The sequence below is a fragment of the Cervus canadensis genome, chromosome 19 (genome assembly GCF_019320065.1).
Source record: "Cervus canadensis isolate Bull #8, Minnesota chromosome 19, ASM1932006v1, whole genome shotgun sequence".
Lineage (NCBI taxonomy): Eukaryota > Metazoa > Chordata > Mammalia > Artiodactyla > Cervidae > Cervus > Cervus canadensis.
Window position 1 is genome coordinate 5,848,965 of NC_057404.1, and position 18,755 is coordinate 5,867,719.

At 41.6% G+C, this 18,755-nt stretch overlaps 1 protein-coding gene across 13 annotated transcripts in view; it reads right to left on the bottom strand.

Annotated features, from left to right (window-relative positions):
* The window catches only part of LIMCH1 (LIM and calponin homology domains 1), a 347,525-nt gene that overhangs the window by 175,583 nt on the left and 153,187 nt on the right, over positions 1–18,755 (bottom strand). For all 13 annotated transcript variants that reach the window (XM_043438432.1, XM_043438427.1, XM_043438433.1 and 10 more), the window contains exon 3: positions 4,346–4,415. In XM_043438432.1, the coding sequence (XP_043294367.1) occupies positions 4,346–4,415 (70 nt within the window). The remainder of the gene's footprint in view (positions 1–4,345; positions 4,416–18,755) is intronic.

Here is an 18,755-nt window from a genome sequence, read left to right on the forward strand (position 1 = left end):
TATCTCTCCATGTATATGTATATATAAAATGATACATTATATGCACAAACCTCTTTTTGCTGAACATCTTGAGGATTAGTTGTACATGTTGTGACATTTCATGTCTAAAGACTCTAGCTTTGGTTCATCTAACATCAAGAATATTCCCCTGTATCCACAACTGTCTTTGACAAGATAGTGAACATGTGAAAGAAATTCAAGATTGAGGAAACACTGTTATCTAACATTCAATCTGCACTCAAATTTCCCCAACTGTCCCAATAAGTCTAACACAGTTGCTCATTCTCAACCAAGGATCAGGCACGGCATTTTGTCATATCTCCTTAGTCACCTTTCATCTGCAACAGTTGGAGGGCGGGGGAGGTGTTTTCAATGATACCGACAGAGCTAAGGAATGTACACCAGTTGTTTTATGGAATGTCCCTCAATTTGGACTGGTCCAATTTGTTTCCTCAGAATTGGATACAGGCTGGAGATCTTGGTAGACACTCCATCAGGGTGATGCTGTGCTTCTTTGTGCATCCCTAGGACACCCGTTATCACTGCACCCGTTATAGGCATTGGTAAGTAAGAGCAAGGGCTTTGGATCCATCTCAGTTTTCCCTGTTTGTGTGATTTTAAAGCTACAGTGCTTAAATATGAATACTACATCATTTGCACACCTTGAATTGCAAACTAGTAACAATAGTTACTCAAAAATCTTACTCCCCGGATCATATTTCAATACAGGTGTGTTTTTTTTATCTCTATTAACTCATTTTCTCATAAACCAGGAGATGCTAACAGTATTCTATAAAAGAGATCATATGGACCATGAACACGAAAGGCTTCACAAAGGAGGTGATTTTGCATTGGGTCGTGATAAGTAAATAAGATTTAGTCAAGAAGAGTGGAGAGAGATATATTCATAAGAAGTGTCATGAGAAAAGGCTTCACACATGACAGTGAATAACATCTGAGGACCTACGAGTTGACGGTGATAGTCTAGGAAAGAGATGAGGAAGACCTGCTCTAGGCCTTATTGAGTGGCCAACGAAATGCAACAAGTAGACAGACTGAAGAAAGTTGCCATATTCTTTAATAGCTCAACTAGGGCAACTGCATGTTTATGATGCCTTTACTGACATCGGCGGGCAGCAGGGGTCATTTAAGTCTCATTCGAATATGTTCAGTTTGAGATGTTCAGTAGGACATCCAGATGGAGCTGTCCAATACACAGAACAAGAGACTTGGAGTTCAGCAGAAAAAACTTGGTGAGAAGTGATGACTTGGGTCAATGCTAGGAAGAGCTGAGGTCATGAAGGCAAACAGGAACATCAGTGTAGACAGGAAGCAGGATAGATCTGAAGAGCAAACTCTGGAAGAACATTAACCGGATGGGGAAAGGGTACAGAAGTTCTGTTTCCTGTTGGTACCCCAACTTGTGCACTGGTTTTTGGAGATGTTGATCCGGTGGTAATTGCAGAAGAGAGAAAAAAAAAAAGAGCTTGACCAGATTTGTATATTAAGGAATCATGAATGAATGGGCAGTAATTAATTATACATAGATAAGTATTTTGGGGGGGGGGAGCTAAAGATAACTCCATTGTGTGTTTTTTCCAACACCAGCAAGCAATTAACTCAGTTCTGACACTCTTTACCTGGAGATAGTGTCAGATGTCCCAGGTCAAGGCTCAGTCCCATTAAGACTGTCCCCATAAAAAAATTAATAAAAAAAGAACTGCCCCCATTTCAGAGATTAGTCTCAAGTCCAGGTTGTCAGCTGGGCTTCTGAACAATGAGCTATAAATCAGAGGTTCTCAAGATCTCCTTCTTGGGTTTGATTAATTTGCTAAAGTGGCTCACAGAACACAAAGAAACACCTACTTAGGTCTATCAGTTTATTATAAAGAATATTATAAAGGACTCAGAACAGCTAGATTAAGAAGTACATAGAGCAAGGTATGTGGGGAAGGACATAGAACTTCCATGCTGTCTGGGTATGCCACTCTCCTGGGATCTCCATGTGTTCACCAATCTGAAAACTCTCCGAATCACGTCCTTTTGGTTTTTTTATGGCCGCCTCATTACATAGGCAAGATTGATTAAATCACTGACATGGGCAACTCAATCAACCTCCAGCCCCTCTGCCCTCTCTGGAAGTCAGCAGGGCGGGACTTAAAGTTCCAACTGTCTCTTCGTGACGTTGGTTCCCCTGGCAACCAGCCCCCATCTTTGGGACTTTCCAAAAGTTACCTCATTCGGGTGGGGCTGAAAGGAGCTTGTTATAAAGAACAAAATACTCCTTCACCTTTATAGGACTGGAGCCATTTCAGGACCTGATGACAGAAGACCAAGTATTATAACAAACGATGTTTCCATTGCTCTTATGGCTTAGGAAATTCCAAGGGTTTTGGGTGCTCTGTGCCAGAAACAGACAAAGTCCAAACACATATTGCTTATTACAAATCACAGTATCACAACAACAAATCAGTCAAGAAAATAGAAGTGATACAGGATGGGATAAGTGGGAAACTATTACTTGGAAAAGAGCAAGAAAACCGAGAAATGATGGAAAGGATAAAATGGAAAGGAAATCCAAATGAAAAAGGAAAAAGAAGAAGGAAAAGTTAGGGGTATAAACAGGAGTAAAGCAACAGAGGTCCCCTGGTTCTCTTGAATCACATGGCCTGCCTGTTCCAAAGTAGAGGCAACAGGTAAAGAACAATGCTTGATCTGCTAGAAGAATCCAACATAAACATCAATGCATGTGTCTCAAACCCTTAATTTTGCTCAAATTATTTATGATTTACAGTTTAAATTAGTATTTATAAAACCCTTCTCTCCTTAGCTTCTGGACTGAGAGCCGCTTCCTGCAGCCATGTGGGTTTCACTGGTGCCTTCCTTGACTTCTTGCTGTAAGTTCTGCTCCTATAATATTATATATTAGACTTCCAAGGTCTGGAGATGCCACATGCTTGGGGCTAACCAGATATCTGTCAGCATCATTAAAGTGATGGCCTTAACATTTGAAAGAGATGGATTCAATAAAAAGTTTTAAAATAACTAATACATGTACACATTAATGCATATAATATTAATATACATGATATACAGGTTTTTAATCATATTATTTAAATCCATTTCTTCCAAATTTAACTATGTATTGACTTACTTAGCTACATGATTCTGATGAATGAAATTATAGAAAGATTTTTAATAACTAATTACCAATGTACTACTAACCAGTACGGGAAATAAAACACACCTGCAGAAATAGCAATTCTTACAATTTTTAAAAATCCATTTCATTCAACTTGCTTAAACCATGTACCTAATTACATGACCCCCACAGTTCTCAAACATAATTCTGTTGTTGTTGCATCAAATTTCAATTAGTCATTGTCATATGACTGTGCAGCAAATCATCAGAGTCTAAGTAGGAGCCTGCTTAAATTCTTGACATTTTTCTAATTGTTTTTTGCAAGACCACAGGCACAGAAGGCAGCCACAATGAAAACAGTCAAAGCATTGTTACTAAGCCACACATAACCTCAGCTTTCTGTGCATACATGTACCTGGACATGTACACGTGTGAATGTGAGGGCTCATGTGTGAGCCCAGACATATGCACCGTGTTGCTTCCAGAACTAAGATTTGCTTGTCCTTTTGATCTTCCACCTTTTTCTTATTAGCAAAAGGTAACAACAATTAAGCAATAAAAATTAGTTGCCAAGAATTATGAAACATATCAATGCATGAAGAAGAATCCTGCATCTGACTACATGTGAACATTTGAGTCTTACTGGTTTTAGCTGAGTAGGTTCAGAAGAACCAGGGATTTGCTTAACAATTCTCCAGACAACAGAATCACCTCAGTGACCATTATGTCTTTAGAAAGTTGGTCTACAAATGTGGTGCTTAAACGCAAGTAGAGTTTTAAGACTGAAAACAGCAATTTATCATGAAAATGCTGCTTGTTCATCATGAAATTCTTTTTCTCACTACCCTTTCTCTCCTTCATTCCAGGGGAATGCAGAGAACTGAAATGAGAAAACCATAATTACCATCACATTCCTCCCCTCGGGTCAACTTAATTACCAGCTTCTCACCCCAAAACAAATTTACCTCTTTAAGAATGAATGTCATTCTTATCACTCATGGGAAAAACACAAAGATTAAGATGCCATTTAGGCATAACCGCAATTTTTCATTTTTAAGTGACCTCACAGTTTAATGGCTTCAATGCATTTTCATTCATGTGGAATATATACTGCAGGAAAGAACTGTAATAAATGGCGTTGTCATGACCCTTAGGTTAGAGCAAAGGAATATTGGAAGATAAATCTCAATTCTGGATACTCACCAATCCTGCAATGGGGGTAGGCAATCTATTGATCTTTTTAACAAGTCCTGGCTTTATAGCATTCAGCAACCTGTCATGAAAAAGACAGAATGTTAAGCGAGACATAAAGCAAGATGGATCACACAAATCACCTTTATCCGGGGCTACAACTAAATTGCTGAATAGGAAAAGCCGTGAATTTAAAGCATGTAGTAAATCTCAATAATCTGTGAGCCTTCGTGCATCCCAGTGAAGAACTTTGCCAACATCAAGTTTGTCCATGGCAGGTGAAGGTTTAGAATTTGGAAATACTGGGAGAAAAGAAAGGATGGAAACTAGGAGGTGCTTCAGGGGAAAAGACCAAGATGTGAGCTGGACTGAGGCTGGGAGAGAATTGTCTAGGATGAGAGCCAGGTATTGCTACTCAGCAAGGCTGCTTCCCAATTCTCCTGGCTAAGGCAGAGGTCTCTCCAGGGATGCACTGAGTTCAGAGACCAACATCTATCTTTGCAAATAATTTGCCAAGATTAATTCTTCCTCCAGACTTTCTTGCTCTTTGAAGAGAGTGGCTTGTTAAATGTAGTGAGCTTCGCTAAAGAGAGGAAGGAATATGTTTAGCAAGAGGTTAACCAATTATATCCTGCAGATTTGAAACAATGCTGGCCACAATTCCCTAGGTATAAAAGATATGTGACCCAAACATTGTGGGGGTAAAGGCTGAAATCATGTAAAAAGGGTAATACAAAGGAATGCAAGAGAAGCAATCATAAGTGTTTATCTTCAGGAAATATCCGTTCAGAGTGAAAAGAAATAAGGAAGGCAACTTGTAAAACTAAAATAGGGAGGGCATCAGGGTGATGTGGTAGAACTGTAGCATTTGCCAACTAGGGCTATTCATAAGGGAATTACTGAAGGTATGGTATTGTAGAATGGAGGCATTTATTCTTACACTCAGGAATTAGAGGAGCGGCAATAAGGTAATTTATCTCAGGACACAGGGCAAAGAGAATGTTAGGGCAGGGGTTTGTTTTCTATGATTCAGGGGTAAGCAAACTATAAGTCATGGGCCAAATCTGGCCCAATGCCCTTTTCTGTAAACAAGTTTTACTGGAACACAGCCTTGCCCATTCATTTACGTTTTATTTACTCCTGCTTTTGTGCTGTGACAGCAGGGCTAAGAGGTTACAACAGAGAAGGGAGAGCCCACAAATTAAACAATTTTTACTATATGGCCCTTTACCAAAAAGTCTGCTGAACTCTTATCATTCATGCAACCACAGATCATAGTAAATTATGAAGAACCCATGCCTAATAGATTTCTACAAACCAGTAACAAAAGATGCTATGCAAGAGTCCAATAATTAGTCTTGAATTCAGCCTATATTTGACCTTGACACCACTATGTACTGATGGATGCAGAAATGTTGCTACAGTGGCTATGATAGGACATTCTGGTTTTACACTAAGAAGTGCCTGTTCTTGGAAACTTTCACCCCAATTTTTAAGTGCTGCCACCAAGAGGCAACACCCAGAGCAGCCACAAAACAGTAGTGCCTTTTGGCCCATTGAGAACCAAGATGGCGCTCCTTTCATGAAGGCACTTAATTTTAACCATGAATTTAATCTTCTTAAAAAGTGTTTTTTTATAGCTTATCTTGAAATTATTGGTTTTTCAAGTTGGAAGGCAACTTGTTCACTCTTCTCATGTTTCAGTTTAGAAAACTGAGGCCTGACGATGATGACCTGACTGAGTGGTACATCAGGCCCAACATCCGAGTTCCCTGGATCAACACGTTCTCTTGGGTAGAGCTAACATCCCATAGCTTGTGATTCAAAATAAACAGATAGGATGCCTGAAAAGCAGATTTTAAATGTACAAAATTCTTAAGATATATTAATTTTCTTACCAGTTCTTAACAGTGTCATTTTAAAATGGAGTTTTAAACAGTAGTCACACGCAGTTGTTGAAAAAGATCATTGACTGGACATGACGGTTAACCCAAGTTGGCCCCATCTCTGGCCTGTATGTTCTGCCCACCATTCCCACGGTGGGGACCATCTTCAAGCACTCAGCCTTGAGATAATAGTGTCTTATTGAGACTACCTGGACTGAATATGTGACTGAACCCAGTTAAAGCATCTATATAAACTCAAAAGATTCTGGCAAGATTTTCCTCTTCTTTCAGCTGCCCACGGCAAGCATCATATGTAAGTTCCTTGCTTATTAACCCTGCCACCTACAAGTCTGGTGCTATCTGCTTCTTTGGGGGGGGCTCTCCTTGCCTTCTCTGTCAAGGAGACCAGGGGACCAGGTTTGAATTTCACTTTGGGAAATCCAAGGTTGCCAACCAACAACAGTGCTGACAATTCAAAAGGAACCCAAAGGATATCCAGTAAAACTTCAGTCTCGTTGTCACTGGGACCCCACGGGGCCCCAGACTAATCCCTGAAGTAACCTTAAAGACTTTCCAAAGAAAATATATAAAGACAGTTATAATTTTTCTAAAAAGACAGGTGTAGTATATAACACGCGCCGTTCTCCACTTTATTTTTCCACTTAGCAATGCATATTGGCGGCTTAATAACGTACTCTGGAGAGTGGGCCGTGTCAGTGTGTTTGGACCTATGTCCTATTTACTACCGGTGGACAGACGGATGCGGAGCTGTGGGGTGGGGCTGAGAGCACTGTCTCTGAAGTCCAGCGGACTGACCCCAAAGACTAGCTTGGTCACTCACTGGGGGTGTTACTTTGGGCAAGCCCATGAACACCAGCTTCTTCAACTGTTAAGAGAAACAATGGCAGCAATGGCATAGGTGTCAGTGAGGCTGAAATGTGACAAAATATGTGAGAAGCCAGCACAGAGCCTTGGGCATAATAAGTTTTCTATAAATGGTTCTGCACACTTTGCATCTAAGTATTTATTTATACTAATTCAATTCACAGCATTCTAGATCAACTACTTTCTCTAATACTTTTAAATTTTTCTAATGGAACAAAGTACCATTGTATCAGGTGGTGTTTCTAATTAGTCAAAGTAGAAAAAATAACAGATATCCTACCAAAAAAATCATAAATTACAAGTCCTTGCTTAACAAGGTACCCATTTTGTCTTCTATATCTAAGAGTTGTATTACTTTTAGTAACGATGGCTCCACCAACTCCTCTTCTATACATGTTTAGATTTTTAAAGTCTTAAATACTTTATTTATCCTTTGTAGAATTATACTTATTGGCAGAAATCTTTCCTGTTACATGAAGTTATAAAAAAAAATTATAATGACAGACCTTAATTAAAAGACCAAAAAAACCTCCACTGTGATGTCTATCAAAATGTTTCACAACAAATTAAAAAATAAAAAGCCATAGTGCTCTTAAATATTTGGGATATTTTCAAGATCAAGACAGCTGTGTTTTTTTTTTCATGTAAACATTGCCCCAGTTCCATACACAATTTACAGTACACAACAATAAAAGATAACATTGAATTCACATTGCAGAAATGCCCATCACCTGCTTATCTTGTATTTTGCATTAAACTGAGGACATTTTCTGTATTTATTAGAATCAGATGAGAAGCTTAGCAAAACAGCTATGAGTCAAGCATATTATTCACTTGCAATTTTATTAAAAACCACTGTTGCCCTCCAACATATTAAATATAAATATTTTAAAAAATATTTATTGATAACATGCTTTCAAGTTATGATGATGATATTTTATATTTATGAACCTCCTGAGATATAGTGTTCCCCAACTGTCCTGTTTTGCAGAGACAGGTCCTGTAATCACTCCATTTTTATAGAAGGAAAGTCTGAGCCTCAAACAGGTGTGAAGGCTTCCCCGGAGATGTGCACACAGATGTGCAGCCAGAGGGCAAAGCCTACCACAATAAAGTCCAAAGTCCAACTTCCGCATGTGTCATCAAAGCACAATACAAAACCAACAAACCAAAAAAAAAACACAAAACAACCCACCCCAGGGAAAACAAACAAAAACCAAAAACTCCAATAAACACTATCTAAACACAACGGGAGAATATCAACAGCAGGTGGGAATACAAGGGAAAAAGAAGTGGGTATCTGCTGAGAGGTGGTCAAGTGCAAGACACACCGGATCCAAGTTTCATTTGTGCGTACAAACAACGTCCTCAGGAGGAACTGCAGGGTAAAGGGGGTGGTCGTTCATTTGTGGCAACTCCCCATGCAGTGGAACCCCACACAAGTTTCCCACCAGTGAGCCCCCAAAACCTGTCACTGGAACAGTCTGCCCTCCCTAGCCAGTAACAGACTATCTTTGTATTCGTCTAAAGACATTTCTGGGGCATGTGGCATAATTTTATATAACAAAAATATTAAGCTTTGGTATTATTCCACGTCTCCTGCATAAAATGTACCCACAACTACCGTGGAGACGCAGACACAGAGAACAGACCTGTGGACAGTGTGGGAGCGAAGGTAGGGTGACCTGAGAGAGTAACGTGGGGACAGACACATCACCGTGCGAGTAACATGGGGACAGACACATCACCGTGCGAGTAACGTGGGGACAGACACATCACCGTGCGAGTAACGTGGGGACAGACACATCACCGTGCGTAAAGCAGACAGCCCGTGGGAACAGACACATCACCGTGCGAGTAACGTGGGAACAGACACATCACCGTGCGAGTAACGTGGGAACAGACACATCACCGTGCGTAAAGCTGACAGCCTGTGGGAACCTGGTGCAGGACACGGAGGACAGCCCAGTGCTCGGGACCACCTGGAGCTGTGGTGGGAGATGGGAGGGAGGCTCAAGGCGGAAGGGAAATGTGTACACCTGTGGCTGATCCATGTTGATGGCAGAAACCAGCACAATATTGTAAAGCAATTATCTTCCAGTAAAAAAAAAAAATTAAAAAAAAAAGAATCACATGTGGAGATTTGGCCACAAAACAGAAAACAGAAAGATTAAAAAAAAAAAACTGGAGCTATGGAAGCTGAGTAGGATGAACTAATATTCAGACATGTATTGATGCAGCAATTATTTATCGAGTGCTTGCCATGTGTGGCACATTGTTCTAGGCCCAGGGAAGGCAGGAAGGGAGCAGACAAACAAAAGAACTTGCCCTTTAGAACTGCTCTTCTTGGAACAAGTGAGGTGTGGGGGGAAGTAGGAAGAACATACTATAAACAAGTAAATAGATGAGAGGAAATTTTCAGATCACGCAAGCCCTGGGTAGACGAGCATAGTAGTAACCCATGCAGGTGGCATTTAAATCAGGGGATCAGAAGGCTGCCTTGGGGAGGTAACACTTGGGGAGAAAATGGGATGATAAAAAAGCATCAGCCAAAGAGGAGCTGCAGACAAGAGTTTCAGGTGGACTGAACAGTAAGTAGGAAGGCCTGGAGGCAGGAGTGGGCTTAGCATATTCAAAGCCAATGTGGCCAAGCAGAGTGAGTGGAAGAAGAAACACATGACCTGATAGCCAGGGTGTAAGCAACATTCAGGCCCAGGTAAGCTGTCTGGACTTTTCCTAAGTACAGTGTATTTAGAAATATATCACATTTTTTAGATGAAGACCGAAATGATCTGATTTGTACTTTTAAAACATCACCATATGCAGGTAGTATTAAAATAAATGTACAACTATAGGTAAATAGAAATCTTTTATTTCTTAAAAATCATGAGTATCAGATAGGTGAATAAAACACCATAAAAAACTTATGGCACTCAGCAGTGTTATCACGAGGAAAGTGCAATGAATTTGGAGGAAGCTGTCTAGGTTTTAACAGGTAAAACATGCATTTAGCTATGAGCTCCTGGAAAGTCCCTTGATCACAGTCTCAGTTTTCCCCTTAATAAAATGGAGATCTTGAAAACCTGACCTTCCATCCAAGACTGGTGAGGAGCCAGTGGGACAACGTGTTGCTAGAATTTGCTAAGTGGAAACTTGCATATTCACATTCATTTGTTATACTGAGCATGTCCCTTTCTGCTAAGTAAGTGCAAGTTACTTTAGTTTCAACTTTTCCATTAGCCAGCTGCCAAAGACTAAAATAAGTTTTACTTCTTTCCTGGCCACCTCTGGATATAAACCTCACATAAAGAAATCAACTCAACAGATGTGTACAGCTTGCCTAATATATATATCTGGTAAGAAACAACTAAAAACAGGAAGAAAATTTTAATCTTGGATAATCCTCAACTACGAAAAAATTCAATGATATTGAAAGGAAAAGGAAAGTGAAGTCGCTCAGTCGTGTCCGACTCTTTGCGACCCCATGGACTATAGCCCACCAGGCTCCTCCGTCCATGGGATTTTCCAGGCAAGAGTACTGGAGTGAGTTGCCATTTCCTTCTCCATTGAAGGTAAGCAAAAATACATGTGTTTCTTATATGAAAGGAATGACTCGGTGTCTACTAAACTCTTACATTCTAAATCTAAAACACACTGTGACCTATTTCAAGTAAGGCTGTTCATGTCTTCTTTCACACACTCAACAAACATTTATTGGGTATGCATGATGTCCCAACCTGGAGCTGGGCATGGGAACACAAAGACCCCAGGTCTTTCCCTCATGGGGTGTGCTCGCTAAGAGATTTAAAACCTACAGGAAGACCAGAACTAGGCACATATGTGGTTCATTGTCATGCTACCTAATGCTTGGCCATCTTGAATTTTTGCGAAGGTGAATTAAAGACATTCAGCACACATTCTGTGGAATCCAGTTCTTAAAAGATTAAAGACTATATTCCTTAAAGAAACATTGCTGAGACATCCAAGAATGATGCTAATGTTCTGATTCAAGACACAACCACAGGATATATTTTTATAACTCTTTGTAACATAATATCCAATTTATGATAGCCTCTCAATGATAGTTTAACGGTTATAAAATACAAACTGAAGAAATTTGTGCATATCTGCAATTAAAAAAAAAACAACTCAAATCCCAACTGTGGGGCAGAGAGGTTCTGTTTCATACTGACACATCCAACAGCTCATATAATAACTCTTCAAGGGGCACAATGCTGAGAAGACTGCGACAAAAGGTATCAGATCATCCTAATGTCACGAAATACACCAAGGGGCAGCTTATTTTTTACTGGACTGTGATAAACATTAAAGGTAACATTTTTAAAGGGTTGCAAAATTCCGCTTACTCTATACGTCATTCGATTCAGAAATTCAAGTCTAATAACTATCCTAGAGTTTGGGAGAGAGCAGAGACGCTGTCTAGACCTTCAACACAGCGTTGGAGAGTTCAGGCTTACTCTCATGGGAAATCACTTTATTCTTTGCAACAAGAGATTACATCATCGTCTCACGTAGCTGGGTTTCTACAGCTGCAAAGGCAACGCTGGTCACAAAATTACCTACTTTGTGTCCCTTTTCACTGGCTCTCTAGTGTTTTTCTTTGTGGTTTCCTTGATCATTTTCTGGTTTGACTACCTACCCTGATGGAAGGTGTGTGCACTTTCATTTTATCTAACATGGCAACTGCTTTTGAACCTAAGCATGAGATCGATTTAACCTTGACTATAAACCTGTTACAGATGCCATTTTTAGAGATTTCTCTTTGCCAAGAGTTGCCCTGGCAAAAGCAGGAAAGTTAATAAACCTTCTGAGGTCAAGAAGAATTGACTAAAATAGGGGGGAAAGTGAAACCTGAACCAAAGGGGAGTTTCATATGAACAAAACAGTACTGGAATGCAAATTACTACCATTAGTAGCTACCAAATTTTTGGGGGGCTGCTATGCATTGTCAAGACCACGTGAACTATGGGTCTTTTTAAGCCACTTTCCCTGAACATAACTAAAGAAGAGATCATAAGAATTTTAGAAGGTCTTGTTGACTTGAAATTCCAAGAAATTGGACCTAACTGTGAATTCTAGGGCAGGCTTCCCTGGTGGCTCAGATGGTAAAGTGTCTGCCTGCAATGTGGGAGATTCAGGTTCAGTCCCTGGGTTAGGAGGATCCCCTGGAGAAGGAAACGGCAACCCTGAATTCTAGGACTAAACAGAGCTATTACTATTCTAATGCAGCTGCTCTCCAAACTCATCTTCTTTCTCCCCAAGACACACAGCTAGGCAACATCTCTCAGATGCCTTTGCAATTTTCTGTAGTAAGATAACAGAATTCTGGCCGATGGAATGTGGGCAGAGTAATATACGTCACAATCAAGTCTGCTCCCAAACCTCTCCCAAGCAATTTTCCATTCTCCCTCTTGCCTCCCCCACTTACTAGTTAGAGGTTCACACCAACTAAGACCTTAGAAGCCACATGTTGAGGATGGAGTCTCTGTGATCTGGGGTCCCTGAACAACTGCCTGACTTGCTGCCATCTCCACCCTTTCCTGTTGCCAAAACTGGGCTACACGGGAGTGAGAAGGACATTTCCATTGCATTAAACCACAGAGAGTTAGGAGTTTATTAGTCACAGCAGCCAGCAGCAGAGGTCTTTTCTCAATAAATAGGGGCCTTACTTTGGCAAACTGTAACCAAGAAATCCTGCAAAATTAAACACCTGGGCACATCCTTTCCCCTGGGTCTTGTTGGGAGGCAGCAGGATAGAGAAGAGCTAAAATTGGGGCTACTCTAAACAAATGGACCCATTTTCCTACGTTTGCTAGGGATAAAACGTCTTCTCGCCTATCACTTCTGCTCTCAATTCTAAAAACAAAAACCAGGCAAATGTTAAAAAAAAAAACCAAAAAACCCTACAGTGACGAAATAATCTATAAACATAGAAAGGAACCTCCAGCACTTATCTGAATATCTTGGAGGCCTTTTGATTCATTTGCAATCTCTCTCACAATCTATCCTTTGCATAACCATTCTTCTTGTATAGAAATTACAAAATTTTTGGATTAGAAAAGATCTAAAAATCAGTGAAAATCGAGGAATGGAAAGTGTCACCAGGCACTTACCTGAGGTCAGAGCTCCTAAGCGGTAGACTCAGGATTACAAACTCAGGCTTGTCTGCTAAGTCGTTTTAGTTATATCCTACTCTGTGTGACCCCAGGGACTGTAGCCCACCAGGCTCCTCTGTCCATGGGATTCTCCAGGCAAGAATACTGGAGTGGGTTGCCATGCCCTCCTCCGGGGCATCTTCCCAACCCAGGGACCAAACTCACGTATCTTACATCTCCTGCACTGGCAGGAGGTTTCTTTACCACAGGTGTCTACTTTGAGAAGAGTACTTTATTTCTTGCATTTCAATAACTAATCTCCAGCCCCCCATCTCTGCCATCTTAATCTGCCCAATGCCTCCAAACCAACCTCATCTAAACCCTGACTTTGGCCGCACTGCTTCCCTCCTCCAACGACTCCCAGGCTCCCGAGTGCCCACAGGATGCCCTCTTGATGCCTTCACCTGGGAACCAAGCCCCTTCACACCCAAGTGCCTTTGCCACTGTGCCTCCTACTGGCTCAGCAATAAAGAATCTGCCTGCAGTGCAGGAGACCCGGGTTCGATCACTAGCTCGAGAAGATTCCCTAGAGGAGGGCATGGCAATCCATTCTAAATACACTTGCCTAGAGAATCCCATGGACAGAGGAGCCTGGCAGGCTGCAGTCCACAGGGTCCCACAGAGTCGGATATAATAGCAGCTCCCATTCAAGATCCTCCCCACTTTTATGAGCTGCAAGTTTAAGATGACATACATGATCAATGAACCAGGAAAGCTGGCAATACATGAAGAGAATTAAGTGTAACCAAATAAAATGGAGACTGAAGTTACTCCAACACAGGCCCTGATACGTGTAATCATCACTGCGCTGTGTAGTAATTATGTATAAATGATTGTAATTAGTATTTCTTTTGCACAGCTAACACCCGGTATTGCTGGGTTTACTGTCAGAAGGGTGGGAGAAAACTTGGAGTGTGAAAGTGCTGGAATGTGGCTCTGAAAGCTTCAGTACCCAGGCTTGAGTGGGACAAGCAGCCAGCTCCTTGCTTTCCACACTTCTTCAGCAGGAAGAGCTCAAAATCAAGAATTCCAGGATTGAGACTCATACAATTCCAACAGTAATAGGGGCCTCCAGGGACAGAAAGACCTGACATTCAAATTGCAACTCACTAGGCAAGTTATTTGGGCTTCCCTGGTGGCTCAGATGGTAAACAGTCTGCCTGCAGTGTGGGAGACCCGGGTTTGATCCCTGGGTTAGGAAGAACCCATAGAGAAGGAAATGGAAACCCACTCCAGTATCCTTGCATGGAAAATCCCAAGGATGGAGGAGCCTGGCAGGCTACAGTCCATGGGGTCGCAAAGAATCGGACATGACTGAGCAACTTCACTCACTCACAGGCAAGTTATGTAAATATTCAATATCGAGTCTCAGTCTCCTGCTCTGAAAAATGGGCACAATAATCCCTATTAGTCACAGCGTGAGAGTGTGAAATAACGCCTGTGATACACTCGGCACAGGCCTGGTGTACAGTGGGCACTTCACCAAGGCTGTTACCACTATCATCTCTTCCCTGCCCCCCCACCCCACTCCACCCTCAACCAGCTTACCACGTAGGTCTGGATCCCAACCCTGCCGAAAGATGGAAGACTATGCACTAATGATTGGCTCACTTCTCCTCCCAAGCATCCTGCCTGTGGCTCAAGCTAGGCTGGGAGTTGGGAGACGTGAAAGCACTGGGGTGAGGGAACGAGATCATGTTAGTCCTTTCGGAGGGCAGGACGGCAGGGGCGTGGTCTCTAAGGCCGTGAGCCCCGGGGAGGAAGGAAGGGTGGGAGCCAACCAAGCCACGGCAGTGAGAAGCCCAAGGACGGTCTGTGCGCACGGCTGCCTCCAGCCCCGCCGCCCCGCCACATCCGAGCCAAGGCTCCGGGCCCCACCCACATCTCACCTGCCATCCTGAGGGTGATGGGGAAAAGCCAAGGTCCTTTGCTATCCTAGAAACAGAAGGTCGGCCCCTAACGTGGCTAGTTAGAATTCTGAATTGATTTCCTATTCATCCCACATGCTGTTATCCAATGCCCCATACCAGGAGCCGAGCTAAGCCAGCGCCACCCCTCCCCCACCAGAGACGGTTCTGCAGTGAGACGGACGCTAGCTCAGCTGTGCCAGGCGTCACAGAAGACTTTTCCCCACCGGAACTAGTGTTCCAAGTTCTAAAGGAAGGGAACAGAAAATGTACATAGTAAGGTTATACATTAAAGATGGACATAGCAAGACAAGCGTAGGACGTAGTTCTGCTTCTCTTTGGGAAGCATGACATTTCCCCCCAAATATTCGTGTTTGGTGAACAGCAGAAAGTAATCAAAAGTCTCCATTGCCAACAGATGTAATTCCCTAAAAAGCAACCTAATGTCATTGTTCCTCTGAATAGAGACTGTGCTGGCTGGCTGCTGCTCACTGGATGCTGTTTAAAGTCCTTTACTTGCTATTCTAGGTCTTGTACAAACGGACCTGATACTTACCTTTCATCTCCAGCCTGTCCCATTTCTGTCTAAGCTCTGACCACAGTTTCATCCTTGGGCAAGCAATACCCCTTCATATTGCAGAGCATTTTCACATGCGTGCTGCTCCCTCTGACATGTCTTTCCCACAGGTCTCTGCTACCCCTCTTTGTGGGCCTAGCAAACTTCTACTCATCCTTCAAAACCCAGATTAAATGTTACCTCTTCTTCAAACCATTTCCTCAGTAGAAACTGTACCTCCCACCTCTAGGTCCCAACACTCTCTATTTATCTATTTATCACACATCACAGAATCTGCCCAACCTCCCCGCTAGGCAAAGGGTTATTCCTCACTGTAACGTCAGCTTTTCTATAAGGGTCAGTCATTGGTAAGGCCTCTATTTGTGTTGGCCAAGTAAATTGATAATGAAACCAGCAATAATCACAAAGACTGGGAAAGCTCAAAATGTCGGTTTTGGAGCTACAGTGGACTTCAGGTCCATTCACAACGTTGCAACTGTTGTTATGAATCACACTTGAACCATTTTCTCAGCACCAAGACTGAAGCTGGATTTAGGCAACCAGAGCACAGAAGAATCATCTGACAAGCTCCCACCAGTCACTGTTAGCTCATGAAGTTCCAGCAGTTTGTGGGCTGGGGCAGGAATGAGTCAAGTAACCTTGTCACTCCCCAAAGGACCAGTGGAAGCTGGCTGACCTCAAAGGGGACAGTAAAACCTCTGGGTTCCTCACTGAACACTCACAGGGAAGGGGCTGAGGGTCGCTGTGATCACCTCTCCTTGGGCATCACACATCTCTCTACTGGGTGTGCTGCAGAAACACAAAATGCAGTCTCATTCAGAGGAACGGAGAAAGTGTTCTTGAGGCCAGAAGCGCTGGTGGCGACGGAATCAGACTCCCTTTCCTCTGTGCTAAAAAAGGCGCTTTAAGTGAAGAAAAACTGTATTTAAGCAATAAAGTCTCATTTCTCCATTCTGTGGTCTTCCTTTGTCACTTTCTGAGTTGAAAGAAGTGCCTCTGATTTTTAGTTTTAGATCTGTAATTTTCCTTTGTAAATCCTTTTGGATTTTTTGAACCCTTTTGAAAATGGAATATAGTCAATCTATAGCACTTTTTCTTCAGTGAAGTTTTAAAATACTGGAATTACAATATGATACTAGTACATCAAGAAATGCCCTAAATGGTATTGGAATGAGTCTGCTAGGGAACATTTTAAACAACTGGAAGCAAAATTTTAAATTCCATAGTATATCTGTGTTTTAATAGCTTAAGTTATAATTCACATACAGTTCACCCATTGAAATTATACAATGATTATTTTTGTATATCCACAGGATGCAACCATCACTGTAAAATAATTTGTTTTCCTTCCCCCAAAAGAAACCCCATACCCATTAGCTTTAACTCCCTATGCCACCCTCCCACAACCCCAGCCCTAAACAACCACTAATCTACTTTCTATCTCTATAGATTTACCTACTCTGAACATTTCATATAAACAGGATCATATAATATGTGGTTTTTTGTGATTGGTTTCTTTTACTTAGCATAACATTTTCAAGGTTCACTCATGTTGTAAAATGCATGGATAGTTAAAATTTTTTATGGTCATGTAATATTGCATTCTATAAATATACCATCCTATCCATTCATCAGCTGATGGGCATTTGGGTTATTTCCAACACTGGGCTATGATAAGCAAGCTTTTCATGAGCATTTTGGTGCAAGTTTTTGTTTGGACATACGTTCTCATGTTTCTTGGATGTGAAGCTAGAAGTATAATCGCTAGATCCTATGGTAACTTAACATCTAACCTTTTGAGGAAGAGCCAATTGTTCATCAAGGTGGCTGTACCATTTTACTTTCCCACCTGCAATGAAGGCTCCAGTTTCTCCACACACATGCCAAACTTTCTGAATTCCTTTCTTATTATAGCCATGCTGATGGATATGTGGCAGTATCTCATGGTGATTTTGACTTGTATTTCTCTAAAGATTCATGACTTTGAGCATATTTTCATATGCTTATTGGCTGTGTGTGTGTGTGTGAGTTGCTCAGTCGTGTCTGGCTCTTTGCAACTCCCAGCTATGTGTATAGCTTCTCTAAAAAAGTATCAACTCAGATATCTTTGCTCACTTTTTTTTATATAAGAAATTTATTTATTTACTGTTGGCTTCATTGCTGCACACGGGCTTTTTCTAGTTGCAGCGAGCAGGAGCCAGTCTCTAGTTGCGGTGCGCAGGCTCCTCCCAGCGGCTTCTTTCGCTGCAGAGCGTGGGTTCTAGGGTACAACGGCTCAGTAGATGTAGCGCACAGGCTTAACTGCCCCGTGGGATGCGGGATAATCCCAGATGAGGGCTTGGACCCCTGTCCACTGCTGTTGGCAGGCGGATTCTTAACCACTGGACCACCAGGGAAGACCTGTATGTTTTCTTTTGTTGTTTATACTTTTGATACTATGTGCAAGAAAGAATTATCTACTCCAAGTCACAAGGATTTCCTCCTATGTTTTAACCTAAGAGTTTTATAGTTTTAGCTTATTTTTAGGTCTATGATCCATTTTGACCCATTTTGAATTAATACAGCATGGTTTTAATACATATTTATGGGTTAACTATAAGTATGTTAATAATTTTAAAATGCTAATTTTGCAATAATCCCTCCTCTTCCCATTTTCCCCAAACTTACTACACATTCTTGCCATGTGCCAGCATCATTATATATGGAAAGATGGGTGAGTCATTGTTACTGTGTCAAGGAATTTATAATCTAACAGAAAGTTAACACATACAATCTCATGAGTAGTGCCATGTCTAAGACAAGTTACTTGCTCTAGGCAAAGCCAAAATACTTTTCAAACCAGAAACAAGAAAGAGATCACTTGAAATCAGTTTTCATCTCCACTACAAGATGTATGGTTGTCATCATCGCCATGGACTCTGAGTGAGAAGGGAATGCTGAACTCAGGCTACAGCCAAGGGGACATCTTAATGGACAGAAAGGTGCATATTG